We start from the raw sequence: 13,726 nt of genomic DNA on the forward strand, positions 1-13,726 counted from the left end.
TATCTAAAGCATTTCTTCACTTCCTTACTGTACACTTTCCAGGGCCTACTGTACGCACCCACCTGCCTAAGGACTGGTCTGAGGTCAGGGTTTACTCTGATTTGTGTGTGGAGACGGTCAGCAGAGCTGTGTCTGATCTTGTGAGGACTGTCAAGAATGAAATGACAACACAAGCAAACATGTCTTAGCTTTTTGTTATTTGTCAAATAGAAGCTCACTTGCACTGTGGCTGAACAAAAGTTTTATGGGTTTTATAGAAGGTACAACTGTCATATTTTCACAACAAAAACAACGTATATCAAGGCATATTGTTGTTTCAAGGGGGTGTGATGTGAATGTTTGACTTACTGTCTTACTGACACTGTACATCCTACAGTAGCTGTACACAAGCATTACACAACATTGTATGGTGGAGGTGTAACTCCATCCATGTAATCAAATGAAATCAAATAAAACTATTCATATAGCGTAATGTAGGAATCAGCATCTCAGTAATCACTCATTACCTCCCCCCAGAGACAGCGTAGGGCGAGAGGTAATGTTTGTCCTTGCGTAGGGTCGAAGTGACAGGAATTGAAAGGGTCATACGTGTCCCTCGACATGGGAAGGTCACAGAGACACCGCGTCTCGACCTGCATAAAGCTCCACACACACACACACACACACACACACAGGTACGCACGCACAGAGCCATGAAATGCATTCACGGGCTGAGGTCTGCGCTCACCGAGCACCATTTCTAGTTAGACAAGGTTTTTGCCTTGCGCCCTGCTAATCTCAATGTTGTGTGATTTGTTAAATGTTTTGTTGTCTGTTGTGTTATCATCATGACTTTGTCCCATAATTGTTGATAGTGTATGGCTTGTGTGTCTCCTACAAACCAAAGTATCAAAAGGTAAAATGACTCTAAATAAATCAATGAAATAAATTGCATTTCAACACCGGCGCACCTGTGTGGCAGCAAGACAGGAGGAGGGAGTCCATGGAAAATTTGCCTGTGAAAAAAATCCGCACACAGCAGGGACAAGATCCAGTCAGAGTCAAGTTCATGAGAACAGGAAGTGGCAGGGTGTCCATAGTCCAGAAGTCCCACCCCTTTTTTTTTACTGGAAGCGATCGGGCGTTCTCCTGCCAAGCCTGGCCCATGGATGAGGAGGGAGGATCAGCCGGTATTTCAGCTCACAACACACTCCGGCTGGGTCACTGTAGGACCGGCACTCGCTCATCTCTAGTGCTGCGTTAGGTAAGTGAACCTAACCTAAGAAAATGTATGCAAATAAATGACTCAGGCCTCTTCACGTCAAAGCTTTCAGCTCAACGTTTGTGTGTTGTGATTCAGTGACTCAGTGACGCACTCTGAAGTGTGTCCATGGTGTGAGTGTGTAAGTGTCCATGGCTCTGAGAGCTATGTTTATAGTCTGCAGTACATTGTTAACCCTAATTCTGTCATTATGACAATAACAGGTTGTTAAAGTAGTACATTATGTTAATGGTTATTTACACTGTGCAGTGTAAGTGCATATACTATAGGGCAGGCTATGGTGTGTTAACAACTTAAAATCAAGACTGAAGACTTATTTTCACTGCTGCTTTTCATTAAATCAAATAATTATTCAATCATACACTGCACTGTAACTTTTATTCCTGTATTTTATTTTTCCTGTTTCCATTGTTTTGTGTCCTTTTTTTTGCATTTTGTTTTATATTACCTTTTATGTGTTTCTTGCACTTTGCCTTGATGCTTTTAATGTCTCATGTAAAGCATCTTGAATTGCCTTGTTGCTGAAATGTGCTATATAAATAAACTTGACTTAACTGACTTGACCTAAGCTTAAGATATCCTTAAATGGCAAACAGCTGTGCTTATCTGACGTTTTATTGCCATCATTCTGACGTTGCACGTTCAACATTCCGGTAAAGTTAAGGGACAGTCATCAGAAGCCGATTAAGGACGTCAATAAAATCTTACATCTTGCGTCACTCAAACGCACCGCGAATAGTCGTGGTGTGTATAAAGGCCGAGGTTGGACTTAGACTTCTTCCTTTTGGACTTAGACTTCTTCCTTTTTCCCAGCAGGCATGTCGGCCTCCGACCAGCTCAGGTGCTGCATCTGCCTGGACGACTTCACCAGCCCCACCTCGGTGCCGTGCGGCCACCGCTTCTGCCTCGCCTGCATCGGAGAGTACTGGCGTCTCTGCGGGGGGGTCTGCCAGTGCCCCCTGTGCAAGGCCAGCTTCCCCGCCAGGCCCTGGCTCACCGTCGAACCCGCCCCCGCCGCGGACGCCGTACCGGCGGGGGCGGGGTCGGGGTCGCCCCCCAGGCCCGGAGAGGTGACCTGCGACCTGTGCCCGGCGCGGGGCGCGGGGCGGCGGGCGGCGGTCAGGTCGTGCCTGGCGTGCCTGGCCTCGTACTGCCCGGCCCACCTGGAGCCCCACTACCGGGACGAGGCGCTCGGGCGCCACCCGCTGGTGAGCGCCTGGAAGAACCTGGAGGAGCCCGTGTGCCGGTTCCACGGCGGCCGGCTGGACAGGTTCTGCAGGAGCGACCAGACGTGCGTCTGTCTCACCTGCGCCCGGACGGACCACCGGGGACACCGACTGGTGTCTGTCGCCAAGGAGGCAGAGAGGAAGAAGGTTAGGAAGCCACGCCCCCTGTGTTTGGAATGACAGAGTAGCCTCAAGGCTTTGAGATAAAGGCCAATCAAACCGCCAAACCTCGCGTCCAGATTCACACTTGTATGTCCATGTGGAACGTGGACATGGAACGTGGAATGTGGATCGTGGACATGGGATTTCTATAGAATGGGTGCATGGAATGTGGAGGCGGAATTTCTAATTCTTATAGAATGAGGCCAAAGAAAATGGACTAGTAGCAAGTCACATTCTAAAGTCTGAACATTGTCTAAGGATGTGTACTTTACTCATGTCAGTTTTGACTCTTGATCTACGCGGTAACACTTTACAATAAGGGTACATTAATAAGCATTAGTTAATTCATTATTAAGCATTAAGTAACAGTTAACTAATGTCTCTATTAACCATTTACTAATTTTATTTATGTTAACTAAGGTTAACTCACCTAACCCTAACCAAGGTATTAATTAACATTAGTAACCTAACCTAACCCTAAATAAGCATTAGTTAACAGTTAACTAATGTTTTTAGTGACCCTTATTGTAAAGTGTGACCATTGACTCAGACCCCTTTCTGATAGCTATGTTCCTCTGTCTCCAGGTGAAGTTAAAGAGGTCCCTGGCCAGGTTTCACCAGATGATTCAAGACCAGCAGAAAAAGGCTGAGGACGTCAGACAGTCCCTCCGGGTCGTCGACGGGGCGGCGGGCGGCGGGGCGGAGCGCACGGCGGCGGCGAGGGGGCGGGCCGAGGGCCTGGTCGCGGACCTGGAGCAGGAGATCGCCGAGCTACAGAGGAGGAGCGGCGAGCTGGAGCGCCTCTCGCACAGCGACGACCACCTCCGCCTGCTGCAGGTCAGGGCTTTGGGGTCAGCGTGGATCTCACAATGTACTGTACTTTTTTTGTGAACGACAGATGAAACAAAAGAACACTTGACGAGCGTACTTGACAGTAGGACACTTGATGAGCGTACTTGACAGTAGGACACTTAACGAGCGTACTTGACAGTAGGACACTTGACGAGCGTACTTGACAGTAGGACACTTGATGAGCGTACTTGACAGTAGGACACTTGACAAGGGTTATTGGTAACATGTCTGTTCTCCTCCTCTAGAGATTCCCTGCTTGCTCCATGCCTCCTCACAGCAGGGACTGGTCTCACTCCATCAAGTCTCTGCTTCAGGAGCTGCGGGAGAAACTCGAGATCACCTGACCAGGAAGAGATGGACTACTGTACAACTAGGGCTGGGTTCAAAAAAATCGATTAATCGATTCATGAATCTCAAAATCTTTTATTTAATTAATAAATTAAGGAATGAATAGTTTATTTATTAATTAATTATTTTTCTCATTATTTTAACCCCCCCAAAAAACGGTTTCAGTAACACTAACCGTTTCGATATTGAATCGAATCGAATTGAATCAGGATAATCGATTCTGAACCTTGTGAATCGGAATCTAATCGATTCTTGAAATTCGAATCGATATACAACCAACACCTACTTTGTGGAACGCTGTACTTTCCCACAAAGTCAAAATATTATAGTTATTCTTTATTACATTGTTATTACATGTTAAATCAGCGACTTCCTGTTTATAATTGCACTACAGTTGAGGAATATGTTCTATACTAATTGTTTTAGGTTATTTATGCTCGACTACCTCTTGACGTGAATGAATGTGATCGATACAGTATTGATAATCAGCTTAATGATTATAGAGCCATAAGAATGTGATAATACAGTGGTCATTTTAAAAACACTGGTGTGTAAATCTGAATAGGCTCGATGTACAGTATGAGATGGCTCCTAATGTACTCTGATGGCCACTGTATCTCTTAGGATGGAAATGCCACGGCTTTGTAAAGAGTAACCGATTTCTGAATAAATCTCAGCTGAACCTGTGAAGGTGGCTAAATGGTAAATGGACTGCACTTATATAGCGCTTTTCCACCTTAGCGGCACTCAAAGCGCTTTACAATGGCCTCTCATTCACCCATTAACACACACATTCACACACAAATGGAGGTAGCTGCCATGCAAGGTGCTAACCTGCTCATTGGGAGCAATTTGGGGTTAGGTGTCTTGCTCAAGGACACTTCGACATGTGGACAGTCAGAGCTGGGATTCGAACCACTGACCCTTCGATCGTTGAACGACCCGCTCTACCAACTGAGCTACAGCCGCCCCAAAGACGTGCCATCTCATTCAAGACCTCAAAACAAACAGACAAACCAACCAGCAGGACCATATGCCATAACGACCCAGACAGCAGACACCTGCCCCTCCGGGAAAGGGAAGTGATTCATAGGCCTGTTGTAAGAAACGAAACAGAAAGTGAAGACGGGGAGGGAGAGAGAGAGAGAGAGAGAGAGAGAGAGAGTACAGATCAACTCAAAGTACCGTACCCATCAGCTGAAAGGTAGGTTGATGCCAAAACTCTCTTCTTCTCACGCAGTCAGCCTATTTCACGTATTTTATCCATCATTCACAGGCTTTGCTACTTTTCAACTGCCTGACTGCTCTTGCTGCGATTGATAACACGGCAAATATTCGTGACACTTCCAGTATAATGAGATCATGAAGTAGATTGATGTGTATTTTTTTCTTCTGAAACACCAACAAGTAGCTGACACAGTGCTTTGTAGTTAAGGCATAGTTAGAAGTTTGTGTACTATATTTGCCTGTGTATGTACTTGTACACCTACAGTAATTATTACCTGTAGTAAGAACTAGACTTGAAATACTTAGTGCTGTATGTACATACAATGTAGTAAGATGCAAAAGTACTCAAAAGTCCTTGAGTTGTGTTTGATTCCTCACAGTTTGCTACAGTAACTTAATCGTCAAAGGTTTTCAAATAGGCTATTTGACACTATCTACCAACAGTATTGAGCCAAGAAATCAAAGAACACACCTACTAGCATGGGCGTGTCAGTCATTCTTCCTGTATTGCAGGAATCCAGGCATGTGAATAGCTGGGTGCACAAAATACACACATTTCAATAATGCAAAAGATAAGCATGAACTAGTGCTGCGAGCAGCAGTGAGCGGGCCCTCGCACCCCACGCGTGTCGGGGTGCTGCGCCGTTAAAGGCTGTGCTATTTCGGTGTGCAGTACTGAGAGAAACTTCCTGTCACCAGTAGGTGGCGCTCTAGGCGTGACTCAATACCGAAGCATAGATGTGTTCAGGACGCTACCTTGATGAAGCGTGAGAAATGTTGAGTAAATTGGATAACGTATGTAGGAGTTATGAGGACTTCCTGTTTCACCAGCAGGTGGCGCTGTAAGTGTGACTCAATACCGACACATAGATGGGTTCAGAAGGCCACCTTCATGAAGCGTCAGCAATTTGGTGCAAATCGGATGATTTATGCAGGAGTTATGAGGACTTCCTGTTTCACCAATAGGTGGCGCTATACGTATGACGCAATACTGACACATAGATGTGTTCAGGACAGAACCGTCATGAAGCGTGAGCTATATCTGACAAATGGATAATGTATGGAGGAGTTATGAGGACTTCCTGTTACACCAATAGGTGGCGCTATAAGTATGACGCAATACTGACACATAGATGTGTTCAGGACAGAACCCTCATGAAGCGTGAGATATATCGGACGAATTGGATAATGTATGTAGGAGTTATGAGGACTTCCTGTTTCACAAATAGGTGGCGCTATAAGTATGATGCAATACTGACACATAGATGTGTTCAGGACAGGACCGTCATGAAGCGTGAGATATATCGGACAAATTGGATAATGTATGGAGGAGTTATGAGGACTTCCTGTTTCACCAATAGGTGGCGCTATAAGCATGACGCAATACTGACACAAAGATGTGTTCAGGACAGAACCGTCATGAAGCGTGAGATATATCGGACAAATTGGATAATGTATGGAGGAGTTATGAGGACTTCCTGTTTCACCAATAGGTGGCGCTATAAGTATGACGCAATACTGACACATAGATGTGTTCACGACAGAACCGTCATGAAGCGTGAGATATATCGGACAAATTGGATAATGTATGTAGGAGTTATGAGGACTTCCTGTTTCACCAATAGGTGGCGCTATAAGTATGACGCAATACTGACACATAGATGTGTTCAGGACAGAACCGTCATGAAGCGTGAGATATATCGGACAAATTGGATAATGTATGGAGGAGTTATGAGGACTTCCTGTTTCACCAATAGGTGGCGCTATAAGTATGACGCAATACTGACACATAGATGTGTTCAGGACAGAACCGTCATGAAGCGTGAGATATATCGGACAAATTGGATAATGTATGGAGGAGTTATGAGGACTTCCTGTTTCACCAATAGGTGGCGCTATAAGTATGACGCAATACTGACACATAGATGTGTTCAGGACAGAACCGTCATGAAGCGTGAGATATATCGGACAAATTGGATAATGTATGGAGGAGTTATGAGGACTCCCTGTTTCACCAATAGGTGGCGCTATAAGTATGACGCAATACTGACACATAGATGTGTTCAGGACAGAACCGTCATGAAGCGTGAGATATATCGGACAAATCCGATAATGTATGGAGAAGTTATGAGGACTTCGTGTTTTATGGCGAAATGTCAAACTTTGGCGGGGCGCCACGGCAAGGGTGTGTGGTGAAAACTCAATTTTTTTGATAACTTTTGATCACAAGGGTCTTAAGATGAAGCTGATCGAATATGAAGTTGATCGGATTAAATCTGTAGGAGGAGTTCGTTGAAGTACGAGGCATGGAAATGGTCAAAACAAGGACAAAATGGCACATTAAAAGCAAAATGGCGGCCTTCCTGTTGCATGTTGGGTATAGTTTCAAGAGACATTTTAGTGTGTCTCGATGAAATACATATGCCCTCCGAATTTCGTTCGCCTACATCAAACTGAAAGGTGGGGCTCGCCATTTTAAACTTTCCAGGGGGCGCTCTTGAGCCGTTTTGCCACGCCCATTTCCGTCACCCATGAATTATCAAATTTTTCACCGGGACTGACGTATCTGCAAAGTTTCATCCGTTTTCATCGATGTTTAGGCCACCAAAAAGGCATTTGTTTGGGGAGAAGAAGAAGAAGAAGGAGAAGGTAGGAGAATAATAATAATCCTTCGAGTTTCAATAGGGCCTCGCACCGCCAGTGCTCGGGCCCTAATAAAGGGGGGGGCATTACTAGTCTCATATTTCGTCACCTTTCCCGACAACGGTCGCTTACCTTCCCCTCGTAGGTTGTGAAGGGACGGATTGGTGCGGAAGGTTCTGGCCTGGTATGGCCAGTCTGGGTCTGTGGGTTGATGTCTGTTTGGCCACAAGCTGTTAGGTCGGTCAGTCGCCACTAGAGGGCAGTGATGCTGCGCATTGCTCAAGCGCCCTCCTCTGCCTAGCAATCAATTGAGTGACAGAGATTGTTTCACGATGAAAAGTGCTTTATAAATAAAATGAATTATTATTATTATTATTATTATTACAGAGGCTGTGACATGATCATGTTCTCCTCGACCATTTCTCCCCTTTCACCAGACATGGCCTCTTCCTTCTCCTTCACTTCCTTCGCCTCCTCCTCCTCCTCCTCTCCCATGCTCTCCGACACGCCCATCCGGATCGCGGACCACCTGACGTGCTCCATCTGCATGGACCTGTTCCAGAACCCGGTCACCAAGCCGTGCGGACACACCTTCTGCCAGGCGTGCCTGGCCCGGAACCTGCAGCTGAACGACCTGGTCTGCCCGCTGTGCAAGGAGCACCTGCGGAAGACCCCGGGGGTCAACATCATCCTGAGGGACCTGCTCCAGGAGCTGAAGACCCCGGGGGTCAACATCCTCCTGAGGGACCTGCTCCAGGAGCTGAAGACCCCGGGGGTGAACATCCTCCTGAGGGACCTGCTCCAGGAGCTGAGGAGGGCCCAGGAGAGCAGGCCTGCCGAGTGGACCGGGGCACCTGGGGAGGTGATTGATCCACCAATTGATTGAATGAATTGAATTGCTTAATTGTTTTATTGATAATTGATTGTCTTGATTGTGTAATTGTTAATTGGTTAATTGGTTAATTGGTTAATTGGTTAATTGGTTAATTGGTTAATTGGTTAATTTGTTGATTGATTGATTGATTGATTGATTGATTGATCGATTGATTGACTGTTTGATTGATTGATTGATTGATTGGTTGATTGGTTGATTGGCCGATTGACTGATTGATTGATTAATTGATTGATTGACTATTTGATTGGTTGGATTGAATGCTTTTTAATCATGACTTCTGCGTACATCTCTAAAAACCTCATTCCCAAAAGATGAAGCAATATTAATGAGATGCTCCCACATCTGCAGGTGGCTTGTGACGTCTGCACCGGGAAGAAGCTCGTGGCTCGGAAGTCGTGCCTGGTGTGTCTGACCTCCTACTGTGAGACCCACCTGGGGCCCCACTCCCAGGCAGCCAGGCTGAAGGGCCACCGCCTGGTGGCCCCGGTGGGGGACCTGGATGGACGGGCCTGCCTGGCTCACGGGCGCCCCCTGGAGCTGTACAACAGGGAGGAGCAGCGCTGCGTCTGCGCGCTCTGCCTGGAGGAGGGTCAGGAGGTCGTCTCCGTGGAGACGGAGTGGGAAAGGAAGAGGGTGACGTTGCGTTTTTTTTTCAAGTTGGGTTTCGGTGACAGCGCGACATCATCACTGCGGGTGTTGTGGGTCGGCTGCACTGTTTGTATGTTGCTGGTATGTCTTACACGAATGTATGCGTGTGTGTGTGTGTGTGTGTGTGTGTGTGTGTGTTACAGGCCGAATTGGGCGAGATTAAGCATGAAATGCAGCGGAAGCTTCTGGAGAGAGAGAGAAAAGTGGAAGTGATAAGAGTCTCCGTAGAGAACTGCAAGGTGAGAGAGAGAGAGAGAGAGAGAGAGAGAGAGAGAGAGAAAGAAACACATTAGGAGAGAAAAAGAGGGAGAAGACAGAGAGAGAGAGAGAGAGAGAGAGAGAGAGAAGTCTTACTCGGCCGTTCCCTCCTTCCTGAAGGACTGTCTGGACCGCGAACGGAGGGACATCGAGGCAGCGTTCGCCGCCATGATGGCCGCCGTGGAGAAGGCCCGGGACGACGCGCTCCGGCCGCTGGACCAGAGGTGGCTGACCGCGGCGGGGGAGGCGGACCAGCTCACCCGGGAGCTGCGGAGGGAGATCGGGAACCTCAGGGCGGCCGTCACCAGGCTGGACGACATCGCCGACCTCGAGGACCACGTCCACTTCCTGCAGGTGAGGAAGAGCGGGGGTGAGAGTTCAGGCGCCGCGGAGAGGGAGCGGTTTAGCCCCTCGGGTCACGACGAGCGTGTTCGCGTTGACACTCTCGCTCTGAAGAGTCTGCGAGTAAATCCTTTGTCCTCTCGTTCATTCTCTTCCCCTCCTTTATCTCTCTTTCCATCTCCTTCTCTCTCTCCCTCTCTCCGTCTTTCTCTCTCTCTGCCCGCATCCCTTCTCAGTCTTTTCCCCCCCCGCCCGGCCTGGGAGACGGTAGGGACTGGACAGACGTTGCCCTGGACACCTCTCTCTCCTTCGGAACCATGAGGAGCATCTGGCCGGCCATGAGGGAGACGGTCGAGCAGGAGCTGGAGAAACTCACCTCCATTGGTCAGTCACACTCTGACGACAGGCATGACAAGCCTCTCTCTCTCTCTCTCTCTCTCTCTCTCTCTTGCAGTGTATTTCAAATGCACAATCTTGAGTCAAAAAGTATTTCAGGAGAAAAACGGTCTAATCAACAATTTATTGAGCAAGCCTATTACATGGGGTCAGAACTTCGGCAATACTGACCTCTTCATCGAGGTGCCGAGCTTATATCCTGGCTTCAGGCCAGGAATCACATGACAAACAAATTTGCATACAAACAATGTTCATAAACTCACAAAGTCACAAAAGATCAACTAGTATTCTGAATGGTCAGTGTGTCAACTGAGCTTTGCCCCCTTCTCTGGACACAGAGACTTCCCGTGTCCCTCTAGGATCATGTTACAAGGGTACTCACTTCTAGAGGTGAACAATAGGTCATGCTGACTGAGGAATGCTGACTCAGGGGCAAAGACCTCTGTTGAGACTTGAATTAACACAGTTCAAACGAAAGTGAAGGTTTTTCATTATTCTAATGAAATGATTACTTCATGAGAGTAATACAGACATGTGATTGATGTAATACAGTATAAAAATATACTTCACACTCTCTCTCACTCTCTCTCTCTCTCTCTCTTTCTCTCTCAGTCCTTCTTTCTCTATTATCTCTTTCTCTCTCTCTCTCTCTTTCTCTCTCTCTCTCTCTCTTTCTCTCTCAGTCCTTCTCTCTCTATTATCTCTCTCTTTCTCTCTCACACACACTCACATACTGTTCACACAAACACACATTTATGACACAGACCTGCTAATGACACATCTTTGTTCTCCATAGAACTTGAGAGGATCCTAAAGTTTGAAGGTACGCATTTCAAAATAGTTCACGTGAACCAAGGGCATGATCTAAGGATGGAAACGCTTCCTTCAATATAGTGACGTTAAAGGGGTAGTGTGCTATTTTGGACATTTATTGATCTCCATTGTAGCCCAGTGAGAGCCTGCAAAAAAACTGCAGCTAGCTCAATACCCGAACGATCAGTGAAATTATGGTCACTATGTTTCAGGTTCATGGTAGACAGACCGCAAATAGGGGTAAATGTCCAAAATAGCGCACTACCCCTTTAATGCCCATTCACATTCCAGTCCCAGGCTTTATTTAGTACATGACCAACAGCGTCCGTTTCTAACGTCCGTTTCTAACGTCCGTTTCCAACGCCGAACGCGCCCCACAGTCGAGGTGAGGCTGGACCCGGACACGGCCAACGCTCAGCTGGTCTTGTCAGAGGACGGGAGGGAGGTGAGAGATGGCGGGCGGCCCATGACCCATGACCTCCCCGACAGCCCCGAGCGCTTCGACCACTTCGCCAGCGTCCTGGGGGTCAACCAGCTGACCTCCGGGCGGTCGTACTGGGAGGTTGAGGTCGGGGGCAAGACGGGCTGGGACCTGGGCGTCGCCGGCGAACGCGCCAACAGGAAGGGGAAGCTGGCGTTGAACCCCGCCAATGGATACTGGGCCATAGTGCTGCACAGTGGCAGCCAATACGCAGCCCTGGAGGACCCGCCCACCCTGCTCCACCCCAGGGAGAAGCCCCGGCAGGTGGGGGTGTTTGTGGACTACGAGGAGGGGCTGGTGTCCTTCTACGACGTGGGGGCCGGGGTCCATATCTACTCCTTCTCCGGGTGCTCCTTCGCGGGGGGGCTGTACCCCTACTTCAGTCCACACCTCAAATACGACGAGAAGAACGTCGATCCTCTGACCATCTCGCCCGTCAAACGGGGATAGGGTCGCATGACCTTCGACTGACCAATGAGAGCACAGTATGTTAATGTTGTATTAGATAGCCATGGTAACGGGGGTAACATTGTTTACTTTGTTTTGTCACAGTATACTTTTTGATTCATGTTTTTCTACTATTTGCTCTATGCTGTTTGTGATTTATTTTTTAATCAAATAAATAAAAAATCTAATCTAAAATCAAAAAATTCCATTTTGATTTTGCATGGGGATTGATATTTGATTTATGTTTGGAGTTTTTCCAAATCATCGACAAAATGACTTATTCAACCAGGGGGAAATTAATACATGTATGTCAATCAAACTGGGTTTGCGTTCTATACTTGAAGATACAGATACAGTATATCTTACTGTAATGCTATGAATGCTTGATATATTGTAGCCTAATGGGGATGGGCAGATAGGCAGAGGCGTTAATTAACCCTAACCCTAAGTGGCCAGGTAGGCTACTACTGGCTACTACTGGACCTGCTGCCTCAGAGGTCACGGCCCATCAGAGGTCACGGCCCATCAGAGGTCACGGCCCATCCCTGTCGGCAGGCTACCGGGGTCCTGACAGCAACGGCCGGGTCCAGGCCATGACGGTGACTGAGCTGGAGAAGAGACTGAGCGACGCAGGGCATTATGGGTCGCCTTTCTCCGTGTTTGGTGGGAGGTGTTGATGGTCCCGCTGGTTCAGGATGACGCAGAAGCCAGAGCACGCCTTGAGATGTTCGCTGGGCTGCTGACTGCAACATTCAACAAAGAAAGTCACACTATATTTGTCTTATCGATTTCATCATATACCTAAGTTTCAGTATGACGTGCCTTCTTCAGGGTTACAATGTGAATGCTTGAATAAGCTTTAACGATGAGTACTGCAGCCTGGATCACAATGGCTGTGCACACTTGCTGGATTTCAGCCTGCGTTACTCAAGTTTGAAAATGTCTTATTCATTCATTCATTCATTCATTACATTTGGCTATACTTGTACTGTATACTTAGTTACAACTATCTTTGAAAGGACTCTGCTTCCTTCCCTTGTCCTTTAAGCTCATCCATATTAATAGGAATAACTGTAAAAATACTGTAATTATATACTTGAATACACAAAAATACTGTTTACTGTCATAGAAGAGACATGCCCCCATCGTATGCATGATTTGGCCTGTAGAGGGAGTCTGTCAGCCAGTAAAACCTACTGTAACCCTAACACTAACCCTAACTACAGTACCAACAATGCTTAGAAACCTTCCCATCGCCATACTCTAAGTAAATACAAAACTATATTTGAATTCCTAAGACGGCATTGCTATGTATCTCTCAACTATTGGTTTGTAGTTTATCAATATTTAGAAATCAATATCAATATCTTACTTTATGGCGAATTATCGAAATCGAGAGTTTAACATGTTTTTTGAATGATTTTTCAAGGTGCCCACCCACATCCATTGTATAAACGGTGGTAGAGCAATTATCCGACTTTCTCAAAAGTGCTAGTTTTGTCAACTTTTTGATCTGAACCATTGTTTATGATCATAAGTAATCTTAAAACAGGGCTAAACATGCATTTTCCCTTTACTACTCCTTTAAGTAACTAGCTGAAGCCTTTGACTGAAAACGAAAGTATTCAAATCTCAAACATAGATCTTTATAGACTTCCTGTGCCAGCGGCCAATCAGGTAAGATGAGATTTTGTGTTCTGTTGTTCAGAAAGAATATTAAAGAATCA

General features: G+C 46.7%; 1 protein-coding gene across 1 annotated transcript; it reads left to right on the forward strand.

Annotated features, from left to right (window-relative positions):
• Window positions 1–8,158: 8,158 nt before the first annotated feature.
• Window positions 8,159–12,002, forward strand: LOC311319948 (E3 ubiquitin-protein ligase TRIM21-like; the record flags this gene model as incomplete). The annotated part of the gene is made up of 6 exons (XM_084451582.1): window positions 8,159–8,581; window positions 8,963–9,247; window positions 9,641–9,985; window positions 10,099–10,246; window positions 11,055–11,081; window positions 11,452–12,002. The coding sequence occupies 6 exons, from the start codon at window positions 8,159–8,161 to the stop codon at window positions 12,000–12,002; spliced, it is 1,779 nt and encodes a 592-aa protein (XP_084307708.1).
• Window positions 12,003–13,726: the final 1,724 nt, after the last annotated feature.

Source organism: Borostomias antarcticus (genome assembly GCF_949987555.1).
Source record: "Borostomias antarcticus genome assembly, chromosome: 17".
Lineage (NCBI taxonomy): Eukaryota > Metazoa > Chordata > Actinopteri > Stomiiformes > Stomiidae > Borostomias > Borostomias antarcticus.